The 10,809-nt window shown below is 44.9% G+C and overlaps 1 protein-coding gene and 1 long non-coding RNA gene across 55 annotated transcripts in view; one reads left to right on the forward strand and one right to left on the reverse strand.

Moving 5' to 3' along the window:
• LOC118375663 (microtubule-associated protein RP/EB family member 3-like) overlaps positions 1 to 8,714 on the forward strand; it is a 95,271-nt gene extending 86,557 nt beyond the window's left edge. For all 5 annotated transcript variants that reach the window (XM_052471683.1, XM_052471685.1, XM_052471684.1 and 2 more), the window contains 4 exons: positions 138 to 271; positions 2,760 to 2,912; positions 8,401 to 8,453; positions 8,580 to 8,714. In XM_052471683.1, the coding sequence (XP_052327643.1) occupies positions 138 to 271; positions 2,760 to 2,912; positions 8,401 to 8,451 (338 nt within the window). In that variant the 3' untranslated portion in view covers positions 8,452 to 8,453; positions 8,580 to 8,714. The remainder of the gene's footprint in view (positions 1 to 137; positions 272 to 2,759; positions 2,913 to 8,400; positions 8,454 to 8,579) is intronic.
• Positions 1 to 9,335, reverse strand: part of LOC127909577 (uncharacterized) — a 34,621-nt gene extending 25,286 nt beyond the window's left edge. For 12 of the 50 annotated variants that reach the window (XR_008071977.1, XR_008071979.1, XR_008072024.1 and 9 more), the window contains exons 1-3: positions 9,151 to 9,300; positions 9,026 to 9,100; positions 8,652 to 8,826 (exon numbers count right to left, since the gene is read on the reverse strand). This is a non-coding gene — a long non-coding RNA (uncharacterized LOC127909577). The other 38 variants (XR_008071989.1, XR_008071975.1, XR_008071985.1 and 35 more) reach the window with 28 other exon arrangements.
• Between the last annotated feature and the right edge of the window lie 1,474 nt (positions 9,336 to 10,809).

A 10,809-nucleotide genomic window follows, 5' to 3' on the forward strand; every position in this document is an offset into this window, starting at 1 on the left:
TAACAGTGTAACAGACGTCCCCCAATTGTAATCAGGGTCAATGAATCTGGTTTCCTGCTCAATGTCCTAGCAGTAATGTTGCTAGCTGTTGATTGGGTGCTGCTGAGAGGCTTGGTTCTGATTGGCTGTGTTTCCAGGCCCCCAGAGGACATCTCCCACAGTGACCAAGACAGCCCCCTCCAGGCAGATAAACTCTGCCTCCATCCGCAGGGCGATGCCCACTAGAGCAACCAGACCATCAGACGCTGAGATCCTAGAACTGAACCAGCAGGTACACACACACACACACACACACACACACACACACACACACACACACACACACACACACACACACACTCATACACACTCACTCAGCTTCCTCTTTTATTATATATTTATTTTATTTCACCTTTATTTAACCAGGTAGGCCAGTTGAGAACACCTTTATTTAACCAGGTAGGCCAGTTGAGAACACCTTTATTTAACCAGGTAGGCCAGTTGAGAACACCTTTATTTAACCAGGTAGGCCAGTTGAGAACACCTTTATTTAACCAGGTAGGCCAGTTGAGAACACCTTTATTTAACCAGGTAGGCCAGTTGAGAACACCTTTATTTAACCAGGTAGGCCAGTTGAGAACACCTTTATTTAACCAGGTAGGCCAGTTGAGAACACCTTTATTTAACCAGGTAGGCCAGTTGAGAACACCTTTATTTAACCAGGTAGGCCAGTTGAGAACACCTTTATTTAACCAGGTAGGCCAGTTGAGAACAAGTTCTCATTTACAACTGCAACCTGGCCAAGATAAAGCAAAGCAGTGCGACACAAACAACAACACAGAGTTACACATGGAATAACAAACATACAGTATAAAAAATATATACAGTGAGTGCAAAATGAGTTAAGATAAGGGAGTTAAGGCAATAAATAGCCATGGTGGTGAAGTAATTACAATTTCTAGCAATTACACTGGAATGGTAGATGTGCAGAAGATGATTGTGCAAGTAGAGATACTGGGGTGCAAAGAGCAAGATAAATAAATAAATACAGTTTGGGGATGAGGTAGGTAGATGGGCTATGCACAGGAGCAGTGTGGTCTGTGAGCTGCTCTGACAGCTGGTGCTTAAAGCTAGTGAGGGAGATATGAGTCTCACGTTTCAGTGATTATTTTGAATTCGTTCCAGTCATTGTTAGCAGAGAACTGGAAGGAAAGGCGGCCAAAAGGGTGAATTGGCACAGGGGTGACCAGATATACCTGCTGGAGCCCGTGCTACGAGTGGGTGCTGCTATGGTGACCAGTGAGCTGAGATAAGGCGGGTACTTTACCTAGCAAAGACTTATAGATGACCTAGAGCCAGTGGGTTTGGCGACTTCCAGTATGAACCGAGGGCCAGCCAACGAGTGCATACAGGTCGTAGTGGTGGGTAGTATATGGGGCTTTGGTGACAAAACGGATGGCACTGTGATAGACTGCATCCAAATTGCTGAGTAGAGTTGGAGACTATTTCGTAAATGACATCGCCGTAGTCGAGGATGGGTAGGATGGTCAGTTTTCCGAGGGTATGTTTGGCAGCATGATGAAGTATGCTTTGTTGTGAAATAGGAAGCCAATTCTCGATAAAATTTTGGATTGGATATGCTTAATGTGAGTCTGGATGGAGAGTTTACAGTCTAACCAGACACCTAGGTATTTGTAGTTTTCCACATAGTCAGAACCGTCCAGAGTAGTGATGTTGGGCAGGTGCAGGTAGTGATCGGTTGAAGAGCATGCATTTAGTTTTACTTGTATTTAAGAGCAGTTGGAGGCCACGGAAGGAGAGTTGTATGGCATTGAAGCTCGTCTGGAGGTTTTGTTTGCCAGTGCCAAAGAAGGGCCAGATGTATAAAGAATGGTGTCGTCTGCGTAGAGGTGGATCAGAGACTCACCAGGAGCAAGAGCGACATCATTGATGTATACAGAGAAGAGTTGGCCCAAGAATTGAACCCCTGTGGCACCCCATAGAGACTGCCAGAGGCCCGACAACAGGCCCTCTGATTTGACACACTGAACCTATCTGAGAAGTAGTTGGTGAACCAGGCGAGGCAATCATTTGAGAAACCAAGGCTGTTGAGTCTGCCGATGAGGATGTGGTGATTGACAGAGTCGAAAGCCTTGGCCAGGTCAATGAAGACGGCTGCACAGTACTGTCTTTATCGATGGTGGTTATGATATCGTTTAGGACCTTGAGCGTGGCTGAGGTGCACCCATGACCAGCTCTGAAACCAGATTGCATAGCGGAGAGAGAGGTACTCCTGCTGCTTTCCAATTATTGGGATCTCAGACGATACAAAAAAGAGGTTGAACAGGCTAGAAATAGGGGTTGCAACATTTTCGGGAGATAATTTTAGTTGAATTATAGTTTTAGAAAGAAAGGGTCCAGATTGTCTAGCCCGGCTGATTTGTAGTGGTCCAGATTTTGCAGTTCTTTCAGAACATCAGCTATCTGGATTTGGGTGAAGGACAACTGGGGGAGGCTTGGGGTTTGCTGTGGGGGGTGCCGGGTGAGTAGGGGTAGCCAGGTGGAAAGCATGGCCAGCCGAAAAATATTTTTGAAATTCTCAATTATAGCGGATTTATCGGTGGTGACAGTGTTTCCTATCCTCAGAGCAGTGGGCAGCTGGGAGGAGGTGCTCTTATTAGGTGCTCTTACCTCTGCCTCCCCCTTCTCTCTCTCTACCTCTTCGTGTGTGTGTGTGTGTGTGTGTGTGTGTGTGTGTGTGTGTGTGTGTGTGTGTGTAGATGTTGGATCTGAAGCTGACGGTGGATGGTCTGGAGAAAGAGAGAGATTTCTACTTCAGTAAGCTGAGAGACATCGAGTTGATCTGTCAGGAGAATGAGACCAACGCCAGCCCAACACTCTCCAAGATCATGGATATACTGTACGCTACTGAGGTAGGACACACACACTGAATAAAACACACACACACACACTGGATAAAACACACACACACACACACACACACACTGAATAAGACACACACACACACACACACACACACACACACACACACACACACACACACACTGAATAAAACACACACACTGAATAAAAACACACACACACACACACACACACTGAATAAAAACACACACACACACACACACACACACACACACACACACACACACACACACACTGAATAAAACACACACACACACACACACACACTGAATAACACACACACACACACACACACAACACACACACACACTGAATAAAACACACACACACACACTGAATAAACACACACACAGGAATAAAACACACACACTGAATAAAACACACACTGAATAAAACACACACACTGAATAAAACACACACACACACTGAATAAAACACACACACACACACTGAATAAAAAAACACACACACACTGGATAAACACACTGAATAAACACACACACACACACTGAATAAAACACACACACACACTGAATAAACACACACACACACACACACACACACTGAAAAACAAACACACACACACTGGATAAAACACACACACTGAATAAAACACACACACACACACACACACTGGACACACAAACACACACACACTGAATAAAACACACACACACACACACACACACACACACTGAATAAAACACACACACTGAATAAACACACACACACACACACACACACACTGAATAAAACACACACTGAATAAACACACACACACACACACACACATAACACACACACACTGGACAAAATAAAACACACACACTGAATAAAACAACACACACACAAACACTGAATAAAAACACACACACTGAATAAAACAAACAACACACACACACACTGAATAAAAACACACACACTGAATAAACTGAATAAAACAACACACACACACACTGAATAAAACACACACACTGAATAAAAACACACACACACTGAATAAAAACACACACACTGAATAAAACACACACACACTGAATAAAACACACACACACTGAATAAAACACACACACTGAATAAAACACACACACACACACACACTGAATAAAAAACACACACACTGAATAAAACACACACACACTGGATAAATCAGACACACACACACACACACACACTGAATAAAACAGACACACTGAATAAAACACAACACACACACACACTGAATAAAACACACACACTGAATAAACACACACACACACTGGATAAAAGACACACACACACACACACACACTGAATAAAACAGACACACACACTGAATAAAACACACACACACTGAATAAAAAACACACACACACTGATAAAAAACACACACACACACACACACACACACACTGGATAAAACACACACACACTGAAACACACAACACACACACACACAGACACACTGAATAAAACACACACACACTGGATAAAACAGACACACACACACACACACAGAATAAAAACACACACACACACACTAGATAAAAACACACACACACACACACACACACACACACACACACACACTGGATAAAACACACACACTGGATAAAACAGACACACACACACACCGAATAAAGGGTTTTTCTTAATTTTTACCATTTTCTACATATATGGAATCATGTAATAACCAAATAAGTGTTAAACAAATCTAAATATATTTAGTAGCCACCCCTTTGATTTGATGACAGCTGCGTGACAATTTTGATGTCTTCACTATTATTCAACAATGTAGAAAATGGTAAAAAATAAAGAAAAACCCTGAATGAGGTCAAACTTTTGACTGGTACTGTACTTGTGCATGTTGAAACACACACTATATACAGCATGGCATTCGGAAAGTATTCAGAAAAAGTACCTCTCGACTTTTTCACCATTTTGTTACATCACAGCCTTATTCTAAAATGTATAGGATTGTTTTTTCCCCTCATCGATCTACACACATAATGACATCACAATACCCCATAATGACATCACAATACCCCATAATGACATCACAATACCCTATAATGACATCACAATACCCCTTAATGACATCACAATACCCCTTAATGACATAATAATAACCCATAATGACAGAGCATAAACAGGTGTTTAGACATTTTGGCAACTTAGAAGAAATGTAAAACTGAAATATCACATTCACATTAGTATTCAGACCTTTTACTCAGTACTTTGTTGAAGCACCTTTTGACAGCGATCACAGCCTTGAGTCTTCTTGGGTTTGACGCTACAAACCTGGCACACCTGTATTTGGGGAGTTCCTCCCATGCTTCTCTGCAGATCCTCTCAAGCTCTGTCAGGTTAGATGAGTATCGCTGCACAGCTACTTTCAGATATCTCTAGAGATGTTAAATCGGGTTCAAGTCCGGGCTCTGGCTTGGTCATTCAAGGACATCATTCAGAGTCCCGAATCCACTTGTGCGTTGTCTTGGCTGTGTGCTTTGTGTCGTTGTCTTGTTGGAAGGTGAACCTTCGCCCCAGTCTGAGGTCCTGAGCCCTCTGGAGCAGGTTTTCATCAGGATCTCTACTTTGCTCCATTCATCTCTCCCTCGATCCTGACTAGTCTCCCAGTCCCTGCCGCTGAAAAACATCCCCACAGCATGATGCTGCCACCACCATGCTTCACCGTAGGGATGGTGCCAGGTTTCCTCCAGATGTGACGCTTGTCATATAGGCCAAAGAGTTCCATCTTGGTTTCATCATTCCAGAGAAACTTGTTTCTCATGTTCTGAGAGTCCTTTAGGTGCCTTTTGGCAAACTGTCATGCGGGCTGTCATGTGCCTTTTACTGAGGAGTGGCTTCTTTTTGGCCACTCTACCATAAAGGCCTGATTGGTGGAGTGCTGCAGAGATGGTTATCCTTCTGGAAGGTTCTCCCATCTCCACAGAGGAACTCTGGAGCTCTGTCAGAGTGACCATTGGGTTCTTGGCCACCTCCCTGACCAAGGACCTTCTCCCCCGATTGCTCAGTTTGGCCAGGTGGCCAGCTCTGGGAAGAGTCTTGGTGGTTCCAAACTTCTTCTATTTAAGAATGATGGAGGCCACTGTGTTCTTGGGGACCTTCAATGCTGCAGAAATGTTTTGGTACCCTTCCCCAGATCTGTGCCTCGACACAATCCTGTCTCGGAGCTCTACGGACAATTCCTTCGACCTCATGGCTTGGTTTTTTCTCTGACAACTGTTGGACCTTATATAGACAGTTGTGTTCCCTTCCCAAAAATTGTTTTTTTATTTAACCTTAAATTAACTAGGCAAGTCAGTTAAGTACAAATTCTTATTTATAATGACTGCCTAACCTGGCCAAACCCAGACTCCCAATCACGGCTGGTTGTAATACAGCCTGGAATCAAACCAGGGTTTGACGCCTAGCACTGAGATGCAGTGCCTTAGACCACTGAACCATAACGCCTCTAGGACTGAGATGCAGTGCCTTAGACCACTGAACCAGGGTCTGTAGTGACACCTCTAGCACTGAGATACAGTGCCTTAGACCACTGAACCAGGGTCTGTAGTGACGCCTCTAGCACTGAGATGCAGTGCCTTAGACCACTGAACCAGGGTCTGTAAAGCACTGAGATGCAGTGCCTTAGACCACTGAACCAGGGTCTGTAGTGACGCCTCTAGCACTGAGATGCAGTGCCTTAGACCACTGAACCAGGGTCTGTAGTGACGCCTCTAGCACTGAGATGCAGTGCCTTAGACCACTGATCCGGGGTCTGTAGTGACGCTCTAGCACTGAGATGCAGTGCCTTAGACCGCTGAACCAGGGTCTGTAGTGACACCTCTAGCACTGAGATACAGTGCCTTAGACCACTGAACCAGGGTCTGTAGTGACACCTCTAGCACTGAGATGCAGTGCCTTAGACCACTGAACCAGGGTCTGTAGTGACACCTCTAGCACTGAGATACAGTGCCTTAGACCACTGAACCAGGGTCTGTAGTGACACCTCTAGCACTGAGATACAGTGCCTTAGACCGCTGCGCCCTCTCGGGAGCCCATATCATGTCAATCAATTTAATTTATATCAGGTGGACTCCAATCAAGTTGTAGAAACATCTCAAGGATGATCAACGGAAACAGGATGCACCTTAGCTCAATTTCGAGTTTCATTGCAAAGTGTCTGAATACCTATGTAAATAAGGTATTTCTGTTTCTTATTTTTAATACATTTGCAAAAATTATCATTATGGGGTATTGTGTGTAGATTGATGAGAAAAAAACATGTATTTCATGTATTTTAGAAGAAGACTGTAATGTAACAAAAGTGAAGGGGTCTGAATACCTTCTGAATGCGTTGTATATTGCCATCCACAGTAGAGGGCGGTGTCCTGTGATTACACACAGTTCTACAGGAGCAGCTGCTGCTCCATCAACTAGAAGCTTCTAAAAGTCATGTTCAAAATAGGAGGTAGAATTAATCAAGCTAATAAAATATGAACAAACTGTTTAATAGTCATACTAACAATTGTTTGTTTTGTTTGTTTTTTTATGAGTGTTGTGAAGTTCAGTATTTTACAACATGACGTTAGAAGGTTCCTCACCATCAATGTCGTCTAAACGGCTTTCCATGGATTATAACTCGCCCATAGACTCAAGTTATAAAACACTCAAGTTCCCCTATAAGTGTATGAAGCTAGGTTACCAGCTAGGTTACCAGCTAGGTTACCAGCTAGGCTACCAGCTAGGTTACCAGCTAGGTTACCAGCTAGGTTACCAGCTAGGTTACCAGCTAGGCTACCAGGTTACCAGCTAGGTTACCAGCTATGTTACCAGCTAGGTTACCAGCTAGGCTACCAGCTAGGTTACCAGCTAGGTTACCAGCTAGGCTACCAGGTTACCAGCTAGGTTACCAGCTAGGTTACCAGCTAGGCTACCAGGTTACCAGCTATGTTACCAGCTATGTTACCAGCTAGGTTACCAGCTAGGCTACCAGCTAGGTTACCAGGTTACCAGCTAGGTTACCAGCTAGGTTACCAGCTAGGCTACCAGGTTACCAGCTAGGATACCAGCTAGGATACCAGCTAGGTTACCAGCTAGGTTACCAGCTAGGCTACCAGGTTACCAGCTAGGTTACCAGCTAGGTTACCAGCTAGGCTACCAGCTAGGTTACCCGCTAGGTTACCAGCTAGGTTACCAGCTAGGTTACCAGCTAGGCTACCAGGTTACCAGCTAGGTTACCAGCTAGGCTACCAGGTTACCAGCTAGGTTACCAGCTAGGTTACCAGGTTACCAGCTAGGTTACCAGCTAGGCTACCAGCTAGGTTACCAGCTAGGTTACCAGTTTACCAGCTAGGTTACAACTCTCCCCCCTCTTCTCCTCTCCTCTCTTCTGTACCACTCCCCCTCTCCATTGTAACTCTCCCCCTCCTCTCCCCTCTCCTCCCCCTCCTCTCCCCCTCTCCTCTCCACCTCTCCCCTGTAACTCTTCCCCAGGGCGAGGTTGAGAAAGAGAATACCTTCTCAGACAACTTACCTGATCACTAAAGGTGAAAAAAATTAATAATTACACACACACACACCATTCACACAACTTTTTACATGCACACACACACTTACACACCCCCAGCCAGCCCCTGACCTCTGTCTGACCTCTGTGTGCGTGTGTGTTTTAGGATGGCTTCATGGCGCCAGAGTACGACATGGAGGAGGCGCCACAGGGAGACCAAGAAGAATACTAAACACACCTCCTTTCTCTGCACCACTCCACGCCTCCTTTCTCTGCACCACTACACACCTCCTTTCTCTGCACCACTACATACCTCCTTTCTCTGCACCACTACACACCTCCTTTCTCTGCACCACTACACACCTCCTTTCTCTGCACCACTACATACCTCCTTTCTCTGCACCACTACATACCTCTGCACCACTACACCTCCTTTCTCTGCACCACTACACACCTCCTTTCTCTCTGCACCACTACATACCTCCTTTCTCTGCACCACTACTGCACACCTCCTTCTCTGCACCACTGCACCACCACACCTCCTTTCTCTGCACCACTCCACGCCTCCTTTCTCTGCACCACTCCACGCCTCCTTTCTCTGCACCACTCCACCTCCTTTCTCTGCACCACTACACACCTCCTTTCTCTGCACCACTACACACCTCCTTTCTCTGCACCACTACACACCTCCTTTCTCTGCACCACTACACACCTCCTTTCTCTGCACCACTACATACCTCCTTTCTCTGCACCACTACATACCTCCTTTCTCTGCACCACTACATACCTCCTTTCTCTGCACCACTACACACCTCCTTTCTCTGCACCACTTCCCTCCGTGGATCACCTCTTCAAGATTCTCATCTCCTTCCCCTTCTCTTCTCCCATCCTCTCGCAACCACCCCCCAAGACATGTCTGCTCCGGACAGTTCATCTGAATGGGCATTGTTAGCAGGATGCTAGGCTAATAGCTAGCTCTGAACAGCTCCTCTGAATGGGCATTGTTAGCAGGATGCTAGGCTAATAGCTAGCTCTGAACAGTTCATCTGAATGGGCATTGTTAGCAGGATGCTAGGCTAATATCTAGCTCTGAACAGTTCATCTGTATGGGTGTTGTTAGCAGGATGCTAGGCTAGCTCTACCAAATATGGTGATGAGAGGAAGCACAGTGGCCAGCAGTGGGAGAAGGATTTTGGCTGACATTCTGCAAATTTTTCTCATCAATGAAACATTTGACCTCTACAGTTTTTCTGTTTCCCAAACTAGAATCTGTAACAAGCAGAGTGTACTGCGTTTTGTAGACTTTATCCTTTACGAAAGTTTCAAAGTATTGTGTTGTTTAGAAAAGTGTAAGGGTGAATTGAGTTATTGCACACACGCACTTCAGAGTAGGCGTTCCCTAGTGGAAATATGCAAATAAATGCTAGAATGTGCCAATAGGATCGCACTAGCTCGTGGTTGGCTCTGCCCACTATGGTTTATTTGCTCCCATTGGAAATGACAGACTCTGGTCTATCTTGGGTTAGTTATAAAAATCTTTGGTTAATCTGTATGGGAGGTGTTAGCAGGGTGCTAGGCTAATGGCTAGTATAAAGGAGATGTCAGGTTGTTAGCACAAAGTATGGCTCTATAGAGCCCTCTGCCTATAGATGCAGGTCACACATCAAACTCCATCATCTCTGAACCCAGAACCAAGTCTCGCATGCTTCTCTCAGATTGGAAAGAGACTCACTCCACTGACTCACTGGCCCAGTTCAGCATTAGGGTTCGGCATCTACCTACCATACACATATCAGTCATCAGTCCCTGCATTAATAATATGGGCTCAGCTGCACCACCATGTTGTCAAGGGACTCTGTCGTCAGGGAAACAGCCTGTTGTAAAGAAGTGATTAACCAGGCGGCATGATTTTATTTCTTTAGCGGTTATTTTCCGTTCCTGCCGAACTCTGGATTGGATAAGGGAGGGTGGAGAAGCTTGCACCAATGGAAGCAAAACAAACCAATCAGAAGGATCCAGAAACCTACATGCAAGGTGATTGGGTGAGGCCAGCAGGAAGCAGGGGTCGCTATTCAGCAGGGAGCAACGTTACAAAACATTCAGATAGAACTGGATGACAGTAGAACAGACTCAACTGTATGTCAGAATCATGTCAGCTCTATTTCTTACATTTCTGTCTGCAACAGTCTGCGGGTGTTAGCCACTGAATTCACCCTGGGTTAAATTGTTGTATTGTTTTGAATGTGGAGTTAGTTAGGCTCAACATGGAGTGGCGAACAGGTTAACAAGGTGGTTAATGTGAATCTATTTATTACCCAGAGAAGGCTTTTATTATGAAACTATTTGAATGAACAAAAACACACTACTATAGCACAGATACTAATGGGTGAATGTGG

This window comes from Oncorhynchus keta, chromosome 19, assembly GCF_023373465.1.
Source record: "Oncorhynchus keta strain PuntledgeMale-10-30-2019 chromosome 19, Oket_V2, whole genome shotgun sequence".
Taxonomy (NCBI): domain Eukaryota; kingdom Metazoa; phylum Chordata; class Actinopteri; order Salmoniformes; family Salmonidae; genus Oncorhynchus; species Oncorhynchus keta.